Here is a 21,489-nt window from a genome sequence, read left to right as displayed (position 1 = left end):
TGGAAGAGAAAGACAAACCTTTGTCCAATAATTCAGTAAGATATTGAAGAGCCACACTCAAATTAGGCTCAGAAATCTCCAAATTCTTTGCTGCACTCCAAAATAAAAATCTCTTCCATTTTTCTTCGTACACTTTCCTTGTACTAGGTCTTCTGGCTTCCATAATCACATTTAAAACTTGTTGAGGAAGTTGAGACCTGCTGTGTTTCAAAACAGAATATGCCAGGTTGTTAGATGAAGAGAGTGAAGCTTGACATTGAGCAGGTGACCGTCCCTCTGAGACAACAGGTGTGGAATCAAAGGTAAAGGCCATGGAGGCTTCCTTACCAGACTCCTCAGTAATGGGTACCAGTGTTGCCGAGGCCAATCTGGAGCTATTAAAATCATCCTTGGCTTGTCTTGTCTGACCTTTAGGAGCACCTTTGGGAGAAGAGGCAGAGGTGGAAAGGCATACACATGAAGATTTTTCCAACTGAAAGAAAGAGCATCCACTTTCCAAGCTGTGTGATGAAACCTCTTTGTGCAAAACTTTGGCAGCTGGTGGTTTAGTGGAGAAGCGAACAGATCTATGTCTGGAGTTCCCCATGACACTGTCAATTTCGAAATACATGAAGATCCAGTTTCCACCGTGGGGATCCATGATTTGTCTGCTTAACACATCTGCTAAGGAGTTCTGTGCTCCGCAGAAACCTTGCCTGAAGAGTTAGTTGCAAGCTGAGCGCAGTCTCCCATAAAATCATTGCTTGCCTGCACAACGGGTAAGAATGTGTCCCCCCTTGTTTGTTGATGTACCACATGACAGTTGTGTTGTCTGTTAGAATCAACACCTGCCCTGGAAGAAGTAACTCCTTGAAAGCCATTAATGCAAACTGGACTGCTAACATCTCCTTCATGTTGATATGTAGATGCTGTAGTCTGGCAGGCCACTTGTCTTGTATCCACCTTCCATTTAGATGAGCTCCCCAAGCAATGTCTGAGGCATCTGTCGTTAGAATCTGACGGGTCACAGAGAGTCCCTTGTTTAGGTGACATTCCTGAGCCCACCACAAAAATTCCTGTTGAATGCAAGGTATTATTTGAATGACAGTGTCCAAATCCTGGCAGTGCTGTGTCCATACATTTTTGAGATACCATTGCAGCTTCCTCATATGCAGTTTGGCATTGGGAAGCACCAGAATACAAGATGTCATGAACCCTAAGGCTTGAAGGACTGTCCTTGCAGTCAGCCCGGACTGAAGAGATAGTTGATGGAAGTAAATGGAAAGATTCTTTTGTTTGTCCGGGGTTAAAAGGCCATCTGGGCTGCTGTATTCAGTCTCACACCCAGAAAGCACATGTCTTGAGAGGGTACTAGACTGGACTTTATTTCGTTCACAGAATACCCTAGGCATCTTAGCACTGCTATCACATATTCCAAATGCTGTAAAGGTCTTCCTTTTCTTGAGCCAGAATCAGGCAGTCGTCCAAGTAAGGATAGATTTGAATTCCTTTTAGCCTGAAGTAAGCTATCACTGGAGCCAGAACCTTTGTGAATACTCTGGGCAGTAGATAAGCCAAAGGGCAATGCAGAGAACTGATAATGGAAATTTCCAGCTGAAAACGCAGATACTTCCTGCAACTTAGTCTGATAGGCACATGAAGGTAAGCCTCCTTGAGATCTAAAGTTACCATCCAGTGATCTTTGCCCAGCAGAGGTAAAAGCTGTTGTAACGTCAACATTTTGAACTTGGGAATGTCCAGATAAGTGTTGAGGATAGATAAATCCAAAATTGGTCTCCATGTGTTCCCCTTCTTTGGTACTAGGAACAGGCGAGAATAAAATCCTAGGCCCCTTTCTGGCACAGGAACTGGCTGAATGGCCCCTATTTGGAGTAACAGAGAAATTTGCTTGTGAGCCTCTTTTCTTTGTAGAGGAGGAATGTCTGGCATGCCTTTGAAAGGAGGCAAGGTATGGAAATAAAACCTGTAACCGTGGTGAATGATATCCAAAACCCATCTGTCTTGGGTAATTAAATCCCAATTTTCTTTGAAAAGAGCCAACCTTCCTCCCAAAGGTGCTGCCAGACGAGAACGTACTGGCAGCTGAAAAGGCAGGTCATTGGGTCTGTTTACGAAAGGACTGACCCCTGCCCTCACCAGAAGTCTGAGCAGGAGAACTCCCTGTTCTAGGCCTAAAAGAACCTTGAGCTCTGCCCCTACCACGCCTAGACCTACCCCTAGATTGGGAATCATAAGCAGGATATGTCCATCCCTTAGTAGGCCAATTTCTACTAAACTTGGAGGCTGCACCTGCAAAAATCTTTAACAGTTTGCATAGACTTAGCCTTGTCCTCCATTTTCTTTAAAACTGCTTCCACAGGCGAACCAAACAATACGTCAGAGTGTAAAGGAGCATCCAAAATCCGTGTCTTAACATGCTCAGCTAAATTCTGATCCCTCAACCAGGCGCGCCTACGAAGAACAGAACCAGTGGCAGCCACCCTCGAGGAGGCCTGCACAGCATCAAAACCACATTGCAAGGAATGCTTACCCACCTGTTCAGACACATGAACTAAATCCTGCAACTCTTTACACTCAATACCTTCCGCCAGAGCATCCACCTTAGACTTCAATTGTGAAAGGAGATAATTTTGATATTTTAACATGTGAAACTGGCAATTCAACGCCTCATGGCTAAAGTGGAAGAAGTATACACTTTCTTTCCCCATCTATCCAAAGCCCTTGCCTCTTTATCAGGAGGAACAGGATTTTTAACAACAGAAGCCTTAACACCTTTAGGCCCCTGAGAGACAGTTTCGGGTCTGCCCTGGGACTCTTAAAAGATACTTATGAGCTTCAGGCACCCTATAGTACCTATCCGGTTTAACTGGGGCAGGAGGCAAAGAATCAGGGTTCAGGGAAGCCTCTGCAAAACATCTTCCACCACATTCAGAACAGGAGGAATAGCTAAAGGCCTATGCTGGGGTAAAACAAGAATTCCCTAAGCCTCTTCCTGGAATCAGAGAAATCTTGACCTTCCCATTTAAAATGCTCCCTCATGGAATGCAGAGTCTCTGAAAATGAAAAATCCTCAGGAGGAGAAGCTGAAGGAGTAGAATCATCCACATCAGAATCAGAATAAGGAGGATACTCCTGCAAGTCTTCAGCCAAGACTCAGAAGCCTCGAACACTGCTCAAAACTCTCAAACTCAGGTTCCACCCTAGGCCTCTTATCAGGAGGGCATAGAACCTCTAATCATAGTAATCAAATCCTCTGCCATTTTAAGCATATGTTTCTTAGGCAAAGATCCTGAAGAGCTAGGAGAAACCCCCACTGAAGTTAAACCTGGCCTGCCTCTCAAAGAAGCCTTGGAAACAGAAGGGAGGCTCTAACCACCTTAGGAAGAGAGGGAAGAACAGCCACCTGAGAAGCCCCTTCAGCCTGGCCTACCTCCTGAGAGGACACATCCTGTAACAGTAAAGTCTCTCCCTGAGACTCCAAAGAAACTCCTGGCAGAACCTCCGGCTCCACTGAGCCTTCTAAAGAACCGACGTCCAGGACTGTCGGTTCTTCCACTCTAGGCTTTGCTGCTTTGTCCTTACGCTTTTAGCTTGGGCCGGAGCATCCGACGGCATTTTACAATTACAACGCTTCCCAAAACTAACCTAGCACAGTCTAACCTTGTGTTAATAGTGCCTTTGTTAAATCTAGCACAAGAGCGGCATCCAACAACGGCGTGCTCAGGCCCTAAACAAGGTATACACAAGGTATGGTAATCCCTATGAGGTATCTGTTTCCCACAAGAAATACAGTTATTCACTTTTTCTGACATCCGGTTAAATACTGAGGCAAGAAAAACCAAAATATTCCCAACGGGTACTTAGCCAACTTTGATTCGGTCTGAAACTCCGACTTCAGAAAATTTCAGAACGCCAACCTACACTCGCAAAACTGCTTCTGCATCGGACCATGCGGCAAAAAAGACTGAGGATATGACGTCGGTCATGCGCATTAGTACCCTGACGTCCTGACGTCAGTCTAATGCGCCTTGACCGTCGTCAGCCATATACTTTGGTATTCGGGCCGACTGGGACAGCGGACTACCCAATAGTTAGGACTGCAGCAATGTGGAATGAAGAACATCATCTACTGTACTCAGATAGGCTAAAATCCCTGGCGCTCTACTCAAGTCTCATACAGACTCCTCAGAGGTGACTTCTGTCTGACATACAAAGCCATCTCAGATCCCACCTTGATGGGACTGCTGCATATCTGCAAGTCAAACTCCACTTGAGTAACCCACATGCACAACTTCAACCTGGTCTATGACATCAACAGAACTTGTTGGCGGGACAGATTTGTGTCCTAGAGACTCCCCCTTCTGTGGAACAGACTTCTTCTCCATATCAAGCAGAGTACCTCATTACCCTTTTTAAGTGCAACCACGATCACTGGATGAGGAACAGAAAATACACCCTTGGGATTCCACCTGTGTCCCTGCTGGACAGGGGCATCTGGTGCTAACTTGTTGGAACATGGGCTAAATTCTTAGCTAGGCTTGTAAGGGCCTCAAGGTCAATAGCCTAGTAACTTCCTATGATCCTATGAACTGTGTTGCTCTAAAATGCCATCTCAAATTGGGTAATCCTAGTCCGCCTTGTTCTATTGGAAAAAATCAGCTTATCCCACTTGACCTTTGCTGTCTTCCCTTCCCAGATAAAATCCTTCAATTCCTTTTTAATTGCTATCCACAGCTTCTCCTCTGGTTGATAAAAAAATATGCCTGACCTGTGTATAAGACTAAAGGGACTAAAAACTGTTTAATGGCTTGCATCTTAGTATCCATATCCAAATAACAAAGCTTCCAGTTTCCAATTTTTGTATTATCGTGTTTAGTCGCTTCCCACATATCCTTAGCTGCCACAAGAGAGTAATTTCTAATCCATACTCCTAAATACTTCATTTTATGTCCCCATAAATAAGGGGATTGTTGGTCCAGTTTGTGTGTTGGTACATAATTTACCTCTATTGCCTTTGTTTTAGCTTCATTAATTTTGTAAACCAAGAAGATCTGAAACTGTCTTCAAATGTTCCACAACACTGTAATGTCCCTTTCTAGTTTTGTCATGTATGAAATATCTGCATATACAGCCAGCATTTTCCTGACTACCATACCAATTGTATCCTTGAATTTCTGAGTCCCTTATTTTCTTGGCCAATTGTTCTAAATATAATGCAAACAAAGGGGAAAGTGGACAACCCTGCCTTGTTCCTCTACTCAAGCTTAAGTTATTAGAGAGGACCTCACCCACTTTAATTTTCACCTCCGATCCCTCACATATACTCCTAATCAACCTTATAATTGCATCAGGGAAAGCAAATGCTTCCATTGGCCTGCTCATCAAGTCCTAGTCCACTCTATCAAATACTTTCTCTGTATCAAGTCTTACCATTAACAAATAATCCAACTTGTCATGTGTTAAGAAGGTCTTTTGACGAGAAGAATTTATAAAACATCCCAGAAAAAACAATCCTGTGAAATGGAGTCAAGGAGGATTTTGCAATATTTATATAGAAGCTTGGATCGGTCAAAAGAGACGTAACCCATGCTAATGACGCTTGACACCTTAATAAAGATAACCAATTTGCCTTAAGAAAGAAAGATGCAAATGTCATTCAGTCTTCAATTAAGCTATGACAGGGGCTAAACATTTTATGAGTACCCTTGGAGCTGTAGATAAACCAAAGTGCAATAATGAAAACTAATATGTGATTCAGAAACAGAGAATCTTTGAAATCTCCTGAATCCTATGGATATGTGAACATGGCAATAGGCATATTTTAGGTCTAGAGTTACCAAACAACTCATGTGATGAATGGGAGGTAACTGGTTCTGGAATGTCAGCATTTTGAACTTTGGAACATTCTCATACAAATTTAGAAATGAAAGACCTAGTACTGGTCGCCAAGAGACCTCTTTACTTCGTACCAGAAACATTATGGAATAGAAGTCATTGTCTCTTTGACTTTTAAGTTTTCTGGGTGTGTAAAAACTGAAGAACTCAAAGGAAAACATCTGTTTGGATTAACAAGTGGGGAGAAATTCCTCTGAAAGAAGCTTTTTGTATCCAGTGCCAACTCTAACCCTCCTGCACCAACACACAGGAGGCCAAAACAATCTTTTGCCAAGGGGAATGCCGACGGACAGTTTTTGGGACAAATTTGTAGAAACATTGTTCAGGTGAGAAGGAAAAGAGGAATGCTGACACAGTAATTCTGTATTGTTAGTCTGTCCCATTTTATGCAAAGACCCTTGTTTTTTGATGTTACCATCCTCTGGCTATCTCTTTTCTGCATTTGGGAAAAAGCCAGATTTTGTTTATTTGGCTTTTTGTGTAAGACGGAAGCCTATAAGATTTGTACTGGGGCACATTAAATATCTAACAAACTCAATGAATTAATTTCTCTCTTTCATAATATTGTTTTAGAAGCTGGGTCATAGAAGAACCAAACAATACCTACTTACCTAAAGATAAATCCAGGATTTCAGATTTTTACCTCATAGGTTCTTAGGAAAATACTAGGCTAACTGCCTTGAAGGGCCATTTTAAGCCTAGCCAATAACGCTAGATCAGACTGAAACCTTGTACTTTGTGCCTGTGCTTGAACAATGGACCTAGCCATTGTCACCATCTCCAGTGGGAAACCTGGAAGAGACTGTTGCTCAACTATGTGGGGTTTTCTTTTTTCTTTTTTTTTTGTCTGTTCTTAGCATGTACTAAAGTAGAAAGAGAATCTCCAGAAGGAAAACCTATTAACCCTGGCAATGGATTCTGCACCTGACTCCTCCCTGCACCTAAATTAATTGGTTCTGTCATACCTGAACCAGGCACTAGTACAGCCTCAGAGAATGTGTCTGACCCTCGTGTCATTCTCAGCTGTGGCACCAGCATCACACCAGGGGACCAAAAGAAGGCAAGTGGTCCATTAGCCTTCTCATGGCTAAGGCTACTGCGAAGTTACAAGCCATAGGCTGAGGCACACTCTATGTTTTATTTTTGTGTTTTTTAGGTGTAGATGGGGTTGATGGTGGAGGGGGGCAGTTTAACAGGACATCTAGAACAGGTGGTAATCTCACTGTCAAACTTTTGATTATGTAACCAAGCATATCTTCTCAACACTGTAGCAGTGGCTACAGGCACAGTACCTGCACAATCATACATAACTCTTCAGAGCATGTTTAGATACCAGAGAAGGAGTAGAAACTGCTTGGTTCAAAAGAGCTTTCTTCTGAAGGAAGAGTGGAAGCAATTTCCCTCAGACCATCCACATATTATTTATTTATTTATTATTGTTTGTTAACCTGGTTAGTCCAGCTGGGCTTGTGGCCCATTTTCAGTGGAGACCCGAGGAGAAAAGCTCCGGTACATAGTATAAAATCAGATATTTGGAACATTATAAAATATAAAATACAGAAATTTGCAACATTACACAATATAAAGTGCAGAAATTTGTAAACTTACAAAAGGCAGAATTACAGAAAGTTGCCACATTACTAATAGATAATGTGAGTTTCATATGTCAATATTAGTATGTACAGGAATAACAGTTTTACAATAATATATACACTGCTTTGTAATTAAGAGGATGTCAGTTTGAGAATATGTGTAAGATAGGCCAGAGGCTCGCATGCAAAAAAAAAAAAAAAAAAACATATATGCCTGTTAATTCAAATTTCTGAAGGCTAAAGTGGAAGAAGAAAACATTCTCTTACCCAATACAGTTCAGCATTTTACCTTCTTTATTATCAGGTAAAGGGTTGGTACTAAACACCAGCCTGTTGCGAGTATGAAACGCAGTTAAAATAGCTGCTGTAACTGACCTAAAGTGATACAAAAGAAATGTACTGGCCTGAGGTACAGTGCACAGTTTATCTGCTTTTTTTGAGGGGGGAGTGACAGATGGGAATCAGGATGAGTACAGGCAACAATCAATACACCTTCCAGGGCTGGCAGTACACGAGGGATGGGACAGAAGTGAGATACATCCATTGGTAACAAATCATATCTCCTCAGTTCAGGGGAACATACATTTGTTCCCATAAAGATACCTCATTTGTCATGGCAATGGTCTTATTAAAAGAAAATTCCCCCAAAGGAGAATAAGAATAAAAGTTTTTCTCACAATTAGACAGTTGGGCTTCAGAATCTGTGGAAGTCATCCTATTACTGTCAACATCAGAATCATCAGACCCCAGTCTCCTCAGGAATAACTTTTACAGGAAAAGCGCATCTGTAATGGCTTCCACATACCAGAATTTACTGTTTTGTAATGCCTGTTTAGCCAAGATAAGGAACTCATCTTTTTTAAAAGTAGTTCATCAGAACAACAATGTTCAACTTTTTATTTTTTCTTAATAGGAATTCCAGCAGAAGAGGACTGACCGCCAGGTTACCCTGAGAAGAATGTCCTGGAGTATCTTCCCAGACCTAGAAGAGGGTCTTCTCATGCCAGTGTTGGACACTGGAATAACCAAAGTGGACGTGTCCAACCCCCAGTTCAAGCTGGCTAAAAAAACTACAACACAGAAAGCCAGAGATGTATGTGAGAGGTCTAAGGAACAACCGATGGCCAATGCAGGTTCATCCATTATTGGCTGAGACGTAGACAAAGTCAGCAACAATAACCAGGACTCCTCAGTAAGCAATTATTTTCTTTCTACATAATGTGGGAAAACAGCCATCCAAAACAGAATAAGTATCCATGCTGTAACCAGGGAAGAAGCACCAAAAACAGTAAGAAAAGCTGAAGTGAGTCGGTCAGAAGGTAAGCTATCAATGAGTGTTCATAAGCATCACACTTAAACTCAGCACTTTCCCCAGTCCCTTGTATTATAAAAAGGAAAAATATAACAGAATTCCCCTGTTAGCACTGTTCAAACACTTACACACACACACACACACATACACACACTAACTGAATCAAAATGGCAGGTAGATTATCACAAAGTGAGCATAAGCATTAAGCTGACATACAAGTTCACACCCATTCCTCCATAAATTTTTACGTCTCACAAAATTCAAAGTCTTCACAAGCAGTATGCAGCTCTTTATTTTTTATTTATTTATTTTTTTTTACACAAAACTAGCGCCAAATACCTTAACTAAAGCTCTAAACTAAAAACAGCAGTTCTCGACAGGAAACGTCCAATGTTGTGTATTAAAAAAAAGAAAAGTTTCTTAAAGGAAATACTGTTTTTAGTTTTAAAAAAATAAATAAATAAAATGCTACTTTTCTCAAAAGGGCAATAATTTCTGAGTGGAAGGCTTCTATAACAGGGATGTAATTCTCAGAAATGAAGCTCTCAACATATTACTGCTCCTTTAAAGCCCGAGAGATGCTTCTTCCCAAGACAGCAAGAAAGAAGTGAAGGAATCTTCACTTTGACTGCCAATTTCTCTCCTTGGGATCAGCAGATCAGGAGTCAGAGTGAAGAAGTGTCTGGGAGGAGGGCAGATGCTTTGAATGTGGCCTATTGTTGTTCCTTAGGCAGGGAACAACCCATGTATCCTAAGGGTTGTGTCAACAGTGAGAATGGTGAACATTCAATTTTACCCCAAATGACATCACTGATGTTCTTCTTTTCTACTTCCAAAAAACCACCACCAAAAGCATAAAAACTGAGTTCAACAAAATTCCTTTGATGGCCTGCCTACATTTGATGGACTCTACCCTTGGTTCTCACTCCACAGCAAAGACCATACTCTGCAGCTTTAAAACACCTGTATAACTATGGATAATCACAAATGCCATAATCAAGAAATCGAAAATAGTAAGAATTGCACCTATTCCCAAAACCATAGCCCGAAGTCAACAACAATGTCAGACCCATTGCCTTCCTCCACACTCTAGAAAAATTACTAAAACAACTAATCTACAATCAAGCAGCTCACTGCTTACAATAATACAAAATCCTATTTCAAAACCAGCACGGAGTTTGGACCGGAAGAAGCACAATGACTGCTCTGCTCAACTTTACAGACAATGCTCTGCAAAACAGGGATAAAAGACTCCTAATAGTAGCCATCTCCACTGACCTCTCCGACGCTTTCAACAGAATCAATTGCAATCCTAATCATCTACTTACTTGCAAACAGCCTAAGCCCAGAAGCTTCCCTTTAGTTTAAAAACTTCCTCTCCCACTGATACTTCACTATATACCTTGGTATAGTAAACTCAGCAACAGCTTCCATTACCAAAGTGGTCTCTCAACATTCAGTTTTGTTCCCCTTACTATTTTCCATATACATCAAATTGCCACATGACCTCTACCCACTGCCAATCATTATATATGCTCATGACATAGTCATCTACCCACCTGGCCCCACCTGCGCTCTTATTAAACACCAACTGAAACAAGACGTTTTACAACTCAGTACATTGCTATGCTACACTAAACTTTTACTCAATCAAAAAAAAAAATTAACAACCCAATGGAACCCCACGGATGTTAAATAAAGTACACAGTGACTGGACAAACTTCTTCCATAACAATGAAATACCAGAAACAGTCCAGTCCTACAAACACGTGGGTATCTGGCATGAGGCAACACTCACTTTTACCAACCACATTCAAATAACCAAAGCAGAAGTTAACAAACTCATCTTTTGGTCAATGAAAATCTCATACTTCCTAACCTCCTAAAGGCAGAGCAGCCATAAGAAAAAGGTGTACTCCTTCCACAAGTAGAATACAATATACCACTGACTGCAACAGCCTCTAAAAGAATTCAGTACACTCCAGTCATTAATAAACAATGGATGCTGGTTCGCAAACCTCTCATCAAGAAAGGACCACCACTGCATCAGACTAGATAAAAAGCAAAATGGCTACCCATCCCACAAAAGATCTCCCTCCTGCTAGGTACCGGCACATGGACATTTTTCATCTATTTTGTCTCCAAAGACTTCTATTCCTGTACAGCTTAATTATCACAATCTACCCAGCCTCTTCACATACCACTAAATCATCTGACCAGGACTAATCAAGGCTTCTGCATACTGAGCCCCAAAACATGGCAAGCATTCCCAAAGACAAAACATTCTCAACCTCCATCAAAAACTTCAGAAGAGAATTTAAAAAAATCTCTCACATAAACGTAATGCATGTTCTACCAAAACGCAGCAATCACATAAAAATCTCATCCTAACTTCTACATCCTCATCTCTTTTCTATTTTCTTACTAACACACTGTAATTGCTCACTCTGGCTACTCTTAACCCAACATCCACATCTACCTCAACTCCACCTCTTTACTACCTAATCTGTATATTTTACATTATATATAATAACAGGACTTTATGAACTGTGTGCTGCAAATGCTTCATTCACCAAAATCCTACACGTTCAAGTTATCACTTCACTTACCACCAATCTACTTGTACATTGTTAGTTTCCCTTCTCAGAGAAGTCTTGTAAATGTTTGTATGTCTATGTACTCTGCTGTATTCTTTTCATATAGCTGTATTCTTCTTCTTCTATTTCTTCTTTTTAAATGAAATATTAAGTTCAATGGATGTATGTCATGTACTCCCTGGGCTGTGCCTGAAAATTATCCACTGGACTGGCGCTCTACTCCAGTTAATAAATAAAGAGACAAAACAGAGACTGTGGGAATGGTTACAGTCAAGAATTGCAAGTTGCAAGTCATGTTTCTATGAAAAATTTTACTGCATCAAAAACTGTCCCCAAAGCAAGACAACATATTCAGATATAGCAGACCTATTACATCATGGCAAACAACTGAAGAAATCAGACTTGTACATGGACAGTTTGCGAGTTGATCACAATTTGAAGGACTGAAAATTTGCATTGATTAAAATGTCTTTTGAATCTGAATTTAAGAATTATTCTGATCAAGTCCACAACATGCTTAGTACTGGGTTAAGATCAATTTAAAATGATCAATGAAACATAGCTGACGTTACTTCACATAAATGTATATTAATACACGAGAAATCTGAAGAATGCGTTTTATGCAGTAAGGAGTGAGATGATTGGGGGACAAATTAGGAGCAGTGTCTCAAACATCTCATTCTGGAAAGTTAATACTTCAGCAAGTCCCAAAGTATAGTCATTAGAAAACCTTGTCTGCCAAGCAATGATTTTGTAAAATTCCTACTTGCAGAGCCAATCCCACAGAATATGTATCGTGTTCAAACTGTGAAAAGTTTGAACACTTGAATTGCCAGATGAGTTTGAAAATCAAGATTATGAATGCTGTTGGTATTTGGATGTGCACGATCACGGTATAATGGGGAAGAAAAATTTGTCTTTTCCCCATTATAGTGGGATCACAGAGGTGGTACATATAATTAGTAGGGGTGTGGAAGGAGGCTTTCCCGCCCCCTGTAAAAAATATACATATTTTTGTTGTTTTATTTTCCAAATCTATGTGATTTGATCTCTTTTTGGATAGGTCCAAGTGTTTAAACTTTTTATAGTTAAACATTTAACATACATTCATATTACATATATTTACGTATAGATGTATACAGACAGACACGCGCACACACATACATTCTGCAATTCTGCTTTTACCAATATTCCATATTTAATGTCAAAAATAAGCCTTTCCCAAGGTTGATATATTAACTTGAAATGTAAAACTTCGAAAAATGGGGACACAAGTGCAAAAACCTTCAATAGCAGTATAGTATTAAGTATCAGAAATTTAGTTTCATAGTCATGCTCCAACACACAATTTTACTTATACCAGTTAACATCACTTTTACAGTTTAGGCATTCAAGAAAAAGACAGTAATGAAAAAGCAAAGTAAAACCTAATGAGAAGGATTTTTGAAAAATATACTACGTACCTCAATTAATTCAATGATATCTCGTGGACCAATGTGCTCTGGATCATATCTTACATGGGCTTTGCTTGTGGCAAGGGAGACAGAAGCATAGACTATACCCTTTTGGATTGTCAGTTTTGATTCTATCTTATGGACACAAGAAGCAGAGGTCATTTTCCTTATCTAGAACAGAAATGAATGTAATTTTTACTTTGGAAACCCAAGAATATCTCATCAAAAATCAAAGCTGATACTATATTACATTGTTCTGTGATAACCTTCAATAGCCATCACCATTCAATCACATATGAAAGAGCCTCACAGAAGTAAGACATTTTGTGTGATAACCAAAACACACACCAAACATTACAGCTTCCCTACATTCCCAAGATGTAAAACATGGTGGTGTAACTGATCAAGTTTCAACTTCCTTATGTTACCAAACTTCCAATCATCATTCACATTTAGTCAATGGGATACAGAGATTGACAAATTTGTGTGAAAACTGCTTTCACCATTGTTAGCTGCTTCAGTCTTTCCAAGATTGCCAGTACGGAATTAGCATACATACATAGCTACATACACAGACATATTCTGATGCTTCTCACTAAACAAAACAGTATACGGAACCCAAAATGTGTTGCAAATAATGTTTGTGATTCACAAATGCATACATAGTGATGTAAACAATGTTTGCTGCCCAAAATGTGTTAAGAGGTGCTCACCTCTTTAAACATAGCATATGTTTTATACAGCTGTATCTGTTATTTTAAGAGTACACCAACACCTGCTAATACTAATACGAACACATTTGTTGAATGAGCATTTGAAGATAACAGTTTGTTCCTCTAATGATCTTAGGCAGGACAGCAATAAATTTCTTTAAGATTAATACACCTTTATTTTCTCTTCCAGGTTAAACATAATAATGCAAGTTGGTCAACAAGATTTGATATAATCAGGCTATGGTTCCATTATAAGACAAGCACCTTCTCACAACTTCCATAATGGCTAATCACAAAGAGGCATCTACAGCATCATGAAGTCTTCAGTCCATTTTTTCCAATCCATTTGTAAAGCCATTAGCAGGTTCTACAGTGAATCCTGATTTTTTTTAAACAAGAAACGTCTTAAATTATCACATATGACAAAGGTAATCTTACATTTATATAAATGAAAATAAACCATACCAACACAATTTCAATTGCAAACATTATACATTACAAACCATGCTGACACAACTGTAGCTACAAACATTTATATCATTTATAATATATACAGTCATTGTCAGCCAAACATTACAAAGGTCATTCAAATCCTGCATTCTTTTAAACCTCGTTCCTCTTCTCCATGTATTGATCCCACAATTCCCATTTTTTCCTATGTAATCTGCTCCTACCCTTTTCTAAAGATCCCAATTCCAGTCGTTTTATCTGTTACTATCTTTGCTACTTCTAGTAATGTTGGTTTAGACTTTGATTTCCATTTTCTAGTAAATGCTTTTTTGGCAGCCATCATACTTGGACTTAGCAAGGCCTTACTATGTATAGGAAATTCCGATTCCATATAACAGCTCAAAAAAATCATTTCCTTAGCTATACCAATTTGCTCACCCAGCATCTCCAACAGAGCAGTCTGCATAGAATCTTTAAAGTCTGTCAACTCATTACACCCCAAGAAAATATGTTCCCAGTTACCTCTTTCTTCCCCATCACACCTCCAACATTTGCAGTCTACCCAGGAAAGATTCTTTGGACACTACTTGGGGTATAAAAATACCTATGTAAACACTTCCTAAATCTTCTAGACTCTGTTGCATGTTTGAGAGACATACATATATCCCCCATTGTTTCTTTGTGAATTGCTTATTCAATCTCTCTTTCCAATCCTTTCTCACTTCCTCCGATTGATTCTTATAGTTATCATGTTGTACTAATTATTCCTTTCGTAATGACAACTTCTGTTCTATATTCTACTAAAAAGTCTAACAGTGCTGGGCTTTCATTTAGGACCACTCTATTTATTTCCCTTTGTCTAAACTCTGATATCAGTCCTTGATAGGGAAGGCAATCTCTAACTTGCAGTCCAAATAACCATTCTATTACCTTTCCCTCTCTAGTTATGTGCTCCCAAATACCTTGGTTCCTTTGCCAGTTTTCTTCAATAAATTCCAGCCCCCTCTTGCCTATTGTCTGTAGTCCTAACTGCAGTCATCCCTACTGGCAGAATCTTCTTTCTCCATTCCCGTGTTGGCTTAGTTCTTAGACTACTTTCTGCTACTTTATGAATATAATATTCTATATGATTACTGTTATTCTCCTTAAAGGTCTGCATCCAAAATCCCAGTCTCTCCTTGTTTCTTGAGCTTCCCCCTGTTTCATCATCATATCTTTCCACTTTGAATTATAGTTTTCTGCTTGTGCTATGTATAGAAGCCTTAACTGTACTGCTCTGAAATACTCCTTCAAATCGGGTAATCCCACTCCGCCTTGCTCTATTGGAAGAATAAGCTTATCCCGCTTGACTCTTGTACTCTTCCCCTCCCAGATAAAATCCTTCAGCTCTTTATCAATTGCTATTCACAACTTCTCCTCTGAATCATAAAAATATGACTGACCTGTGTACAAGACTTAAGGGATTAAATACATTTGAACTGCTTGTATCTTACTATCAATATCCATATAACAGAGCTTTCATTTTCTCAGTTGTATGATCCATACTCCTAAATACTTCATTGTATCGTGTACACATAAATATGGATATTGCTGAACCAATGGGTTGTGGGTACATAATTTACAGCTATTGCCTTGATGTTTTAGCTTCATTCATTTTGTATCCTGAAAATATTTGAAACTCTCTCAATATGTTCCACAAAACTGTAATGTCCCTTTCTGGTTTTGTCAGGTATAAAATAATGTCATCTACAAACAGAGCCAGCTTTTCTTGACTACCACACCAATTATGTCCTTGAATATCAGAGTTCCTTATTTTCTTTGCCAATGGTTCGAATATAATGCAAATAATAAAGGGGAGAGGAGATACCCCTTCCAGGTTCCTCTGCTCAACTAGAAATTATCAGAGAGGACCCTACCCACTTTAATTTTTACTTCTGATCCTTCATATAACCTTTTAATCAACCATATAATTTTATCAGGGAATGCAAATACTTCCATTCCTCTACTCATCAAGTTCCAGCTTACTCTGACAAATGCTTCTCTACATAAAGACCTACAAACTACTGTGGTATTTTCTTACATTCTACTTCCCTCTGAATCATCAGTGTTCTGTTAATGTTGTCAAATGTTTGCACCCCTACACAAAACCACACTGAACCATGCCTATCAATTTGGCATCACTTTTGCCATTCTTTTAACTATTATACACAAACACTTTATAATTGTGGTTTAGTACTGAAATTGGCCTGTATGAAGCTGGATCTGATGGATCTTTACCCTCTTTAGGTATTTCAGTTACCAACACTTTCTTCCAGGATCTTGGTACTTCTCCTCTTAAAATACTGTTAAACAAAACCTTCCAGATCAGTGTTTCCCAAACTTTAACTTAAAATGGAGCTTATAAATTATCAAATAAGCTAAGAAATTTAAAGCTGGAGGTACATACCTTTTGCCATAATTGTCTACAATCCTGGATTCGTTAACAGAGGGTAAAGTTACTAAAGGAAACATTTTTGTACTGTGAGAGCGTAGAAACAGAATAAATAGCACAATGAATTGTATGACTGTTGTAAAGAATACAGTGGATATAAAAAGTGTATGCAATCCTGTTAAAATGTTAGGTTCTTGTGATATAATCCCACCTTAATGTGACCTATAACCTGTACAATTCAAATGAAAAACAAACAAATCTGTTAGGAGAAAAAAATATAAAAAATAAAAAACGTACAATAAGCTGGTTGCATAAGTGTGCACACCCTTAAACTAATACTTTGTTGAAGCACCTTTTGACTTAATTACAACATTCAGTCTTCTTGGGTAAGAGTCTATCAGCATGACACATCTTGACTTGGCAATATTTGCCCACTCTTCCTTGCAAAAGTGCTCCAAATCTGTCAGATTGCGAGGGCATCTCTTGTGCACAGCCTTCTTCAGGTCACCCCACAGATTTTCTATTGGATTCAGGTCTGGGCACCGGCTGGGCCATTCCAAAACTTTAATTTTTTTCTGATGAAGCCATTCTTTTGTTGATTTGGATGTACGCTTGGGGTCATTGTCATGTTGAAAGGTGAAATTCCTCTTCATTTCAGCTTTCTAGCAGATGCTGGAAGGTTTTGGGCAAAAAGTGACTGGTATTTGGAACTGTTCATAATTCCTTCCATCTTGACTAAATCCCCAGTTCCAGCTGAAGAAAAGCAACTCCAAAGCATGATACTGTCACCACCATGCTTCACTGTGCGGATGGTGTTCTTTTGGTAATGCAAAGTGTTGTTATTGCGCCAAACATACCTTTTGGAATTGTGGCCAAAAAGTTCAACCTTGGTCTCATCAGACCATAACGCATTTTCCCACATGCTTTTGGGAGACTTGATGTATTGTTTTGCAAATTTTAGCCAGGCCTGGATGCTTTTCTGTGTAAGAAAAGACTTCCGTCTTGCAACCCTGGCCCATAGTCCAGACATATGGAGAATGTGGGAGATTATCACATTTAGTACACAACCAATACTTGCCAGAAATTCCTGCAGTTCCTTCAGTGTTGCTGTACGTCTCTTGGTAGCCTCCCTGACCTGTTTTCCTCTTGTCTTTTCATCAATTTTGGAGGGACATCCAGTTCTTTGCAACATCACTGTTGTACCATACTTTCTCCACTTTTTGATGATTTTCTTCACTGTGTCCCATGGTATATCCAATGCTGTGGAATTTTTTTTGTACACTTCTCCTGACTGACACCTTTCAACAATGAGATCCCTTTGATGCTTTGTAAGCTCTCTGCAAACCATGGCTCTTGCTGTAGCAGGCAACTGAGTAAATGTCAGGAAAATCCTACTTAGACAGCTGAACTTTATTTGGGGTTAATCAGAGTCTCTTTAATTGATAGCAGGTGTGTAGCCAAGAAGACTGAATGTTGTAATTAAATCAAAAGGTGCTTCAGCAAAGTATTAGTTTAAGGGTGTACACACTTATGCAACCAGCTTATTGTATGGTTTTTATGTTTTTATTTTTTCCCCTAATTTGTTTTTCGACTGAATTGTACCAGTTATAGGTCACATTATAGGTGGGAAAAGTTTTGAAATGATTTATTGTGGTCTCATTTTTTTATATCACAAAAACCTGGCATGTTAACAGGGGGTGTCTACACTTTTTATATCCACTGTATGTCTGCCCTTGGGTGCTTTGTATGCTATATCAGCCTTCTTTGGTGTTGCGGCCAGCTGCTTACTTTGTTCCACTCACTAGGTGAATTTCTTGCTATTCATGTCTGAAACACATAATATAGAAGACTATTATCAAGTCATCGATCATAATGCATTAATTATGTGTTCAAGACATGGACGCCAAGAAATTCACCTTGAGGTTGCCATAGCTGTGGGTTCAAATGGAAACTGAGTCAGAGCTTGCAGCATAATGGTAATGTCCCATGCAGGGGCTCGGTCTCTAATGGGACGTCTTAGTAGGAAATACCTTTCAGAAAAGCTTTAGAGATTTTCAGTATGAAACTAAAGGATTGTCCTTGCTTCCAACATGAAAATCTGAAACAGCCACCATCTGAACCTTGACAGTGGAAAAGCTGGAGCCTTTGTTGAATAGCTCAGATAAGAATTCTAGTACAGATGAACAGGTGCTGAAAAATGATACAGCCCTTTAGAAAGGGTTAAAAAAATAATCTACTTGCTCTGAAATATCTTTCTAGTGGCTGGTTTCTGAGAAGCAGAAAGAAAATGGATTACCACAGGGGAAGCCTGGCATCTCTGGCTATATGTAAAATAGAGGAACCATGCACTTAATTTCATGGACTTCTGATATGGAGGAAGCAGTCCAGATGGTTGAGTTAGTAGGTTTGGAATGAAATCCAGCAACCATAGGGAATGTACTAGAAGAGGCCACAGGTAGGGAGACCACGTCTGTTGCGGCCAAAAGTGGGCAATGAGGATGATCCTGGCCTTGCTCTATCTTGCTTTCTGTATGCATTTGTTCATTGGGGGCAATGGTGGAAAAGCATACTGGAGAACAGCGGGTCAACAGTGGACCAGAGTATCTCTCAGTGACGGACCCTGTGGAGGGATCAGGAAAAAAATGCCTGCTGCATTTGTTATTGAGATAAGAGGCTGCAGCAAGGTTGGCCCCCAGCAAATGAAGATCAAATATGCCAGGACTGAGGGACCACTTAAGAGGCATCTGGACAGATCTGCTCAATTTGCCAGCTAACACACAGATTGACCCCAGGATGTCTGTTGCTGCTAGAAAATGGTGTGAAGACATCACCCACTGCCAAAGTCTCATGGCCTCTCAACATGCTCCCCCCTGCTTGATGTACCATATCACCACCATGCTGTCCATCTGTATGGAAAAAAACAACCTTGGAGAGGAGGTCCTGGAATGCCTACAGTGTTAGGAGGATTGCCCTTAGCTCCAAGACACTGTGTAGATTGACCTCTAGGGCTGACCATATACCTTGGGCCATTCACCCTTCGAAGTGCTCCCTCCCACTCTAGAAGGGAGGCATCCGTGGTTACTACCACTACCACTGATCTAAATGGAAAGGACACTCCTCAGTAACTGTTGGGGACATTACCCACCAAGCAATGTGCTGTCTGCCAACTTGAGTACTTCGAATTTTTGCATGCAATGGATGAACTGACTGAGACCATTACACTATATGAGGTACATTGTCATGCAGTACCTAGCTAGAGGAACCATCAGAATTGTAGATGCCATAAGGCCTTACAGATGCAGAACTAAACTTGCTGGTAGTGATGGATGATGTGGGACCTTCACAGCCGAGAGGTAAAGTGACAAAATTCTGGACTGAGAGAGTCTATCTGAAAGATGGTATCTAGGTGGCACCCTATAAAGTCTATTCCTAGGTTGGAGTCAGGCAACACTATGGTAGGTTCACAGTAATCCCCAAGTCCGGTAACAACTGCAGCAGCTGGTGCAGGTGGTACAGCTGTAGATGCTTAGAGGCAGCAGTTAGGAGGCAATCACTGGGATACAGGAAGACTTGGATCCAAGCAGACATAGCTGCGCTGCTACCACTGCCATGATCTTGGTGAACAAACTGGTTTAGGTGACTGAGATCCATTATGGGTCTGAGGTTCACCATCTTCTCTGGTACTAAAAAGAACCTCAAATAGACTTTGTATTCTACCTGGTCTTTGGGGACTGGCTGGATGACTTTCTTTTTTCTTTAGCAGCTTTTACATTTCTATGCTTGATGAGGTCCCACTGAGTGGGTGGAACATTGTTTTTTTTTTTTATCTGCCGTGGAAGGGAAAAGAGAATTGAGTAGCCCCTGGAAATTACCTTTAGCACCCAAGAATCTGAAGCTATGATGTGCCAGACTTAAGGATGTAAAGACAGGTCCCCCTGACTGCATACAGAGTGCAACACTCAAGCAATCGTTCAGGAGAAAAGTAAAATAAAGCCACCAAGGATCCAAAATGGTTAAAAAACATATAATTTATTAGAGATTGAGCGCTTTAGTCCCACTAAGGAGACTTCGCCAGAATGACAAACAGTTAAAAAAGCCATTGTTTTATACTCTCAAAAAGACTCGATTGGTTAATTAAATAATTGTATAATTACCTCACCAATTCAGTTACTAAAGGTACAAGAATGAATCTAAAAGCTTGAAGTACATGGTGACATACACAGTATGTGAAAGCAATTGCTCCATACATATCCATATACAATATGCAAGATTTCATGTAAAAATATATAATTTATTATCCCTAATATTCAAAACTTACAAGTTTATTCAACCCTGGTGAAAAAGTGGCACCTAACTTAAGCTGCCACATCAGTTCTGTATTACTAAGCCATCCTTTCCAGTCTCCCACTAGGGTTAATATTATTTTTTTCCAAAATTCCAAATGAGAACTTTTAAAATCTACTACAACTAATTGAGTGTTTATACAAGGCACTGTTTTCTTTATGGTTGGTAATATCATAAAGATGTTCATAAATGCATGTTTTAAACGCACTCTCTGTTTTGTCAATGTAGAATGCTGGACAACAGTCTTTGCCACATAAACAACTCTTGGTGTGGAACAGTTCCCTTTCTAAAATATTATTTTCCTGTTAAGGATGTTATCAAGTATCAGAGTTTGTATACTTATTACAAGATAACATTGTTTGCAACATCCACAAGGGATAATACCTCCATCTGTTGATGAAACCTCAAACCTTTTATTTTCAAACAGCTGCTTAAAATTAGCTGCAGTTTTCGTAATAAAAATAAGTTCAACCCCCCCCCCCCCCACATATCATATGTATCTGAATTCACTTTAAAAATATTCTAGTTTCTCTTGACAATCTCCCTTATCTCTCTGGAAAAAGTACAGTTGTGTACACTTACCATAAATTTAGATGTTCGAGTGTTTTCACTGTTGCAGTCATTACATTTGGGTAACCTGCTGGCAGGTTGCCCTCAGTCGGCCTGATTAACAAAGTATTGGGTCCTGTGTCGGTTGCTGC

At 39.7% G+C, this 21,489-nt stretch overlaps 1 protein-coding gene across 1 annotated transcript in view; it reads right to left on the bottom strand.

Moving 5' to 3' along the window:
- Positions 1-21,489, bottom strand: part of ATP7A (ATPase copper transporting alpha) — a 2,674,176-nt gene that overhangs the window by 1,922,247 nt on the left and 730,440 nt on the right. Inside the window, exon 7 of the mRNA XM_044057744.1 lies at positions 12,860-13,021. Within this exon, the coding sequence (XP_043913679.1) occupies positions 12,860-13,021 (162 nt within the window). The remainder of the gene's footprint in view (positions 1-12,859; positions 13,022-21,489) is intronic.

The sequence above is a fragment of the Protopterus annectens genome, chromosome 15.part0 (genome assembly GCF_019279795.1).
Source record: "Protopterus annectens isolate FY-2018-M chromosome 15.part0, PAN1.0, whole genome shotgun sequence".
In the NCBI taxonomy this organism is placed as follows: domain Eukaryota; kingdom Metazoa; phylum Chordata; order Ceratodontiformes; family Protopteridae; genus Protopterus; species Protopterus annectens.
This window is presented reverse-complemented; position numbering and strand designations above follow the sequence as displayed.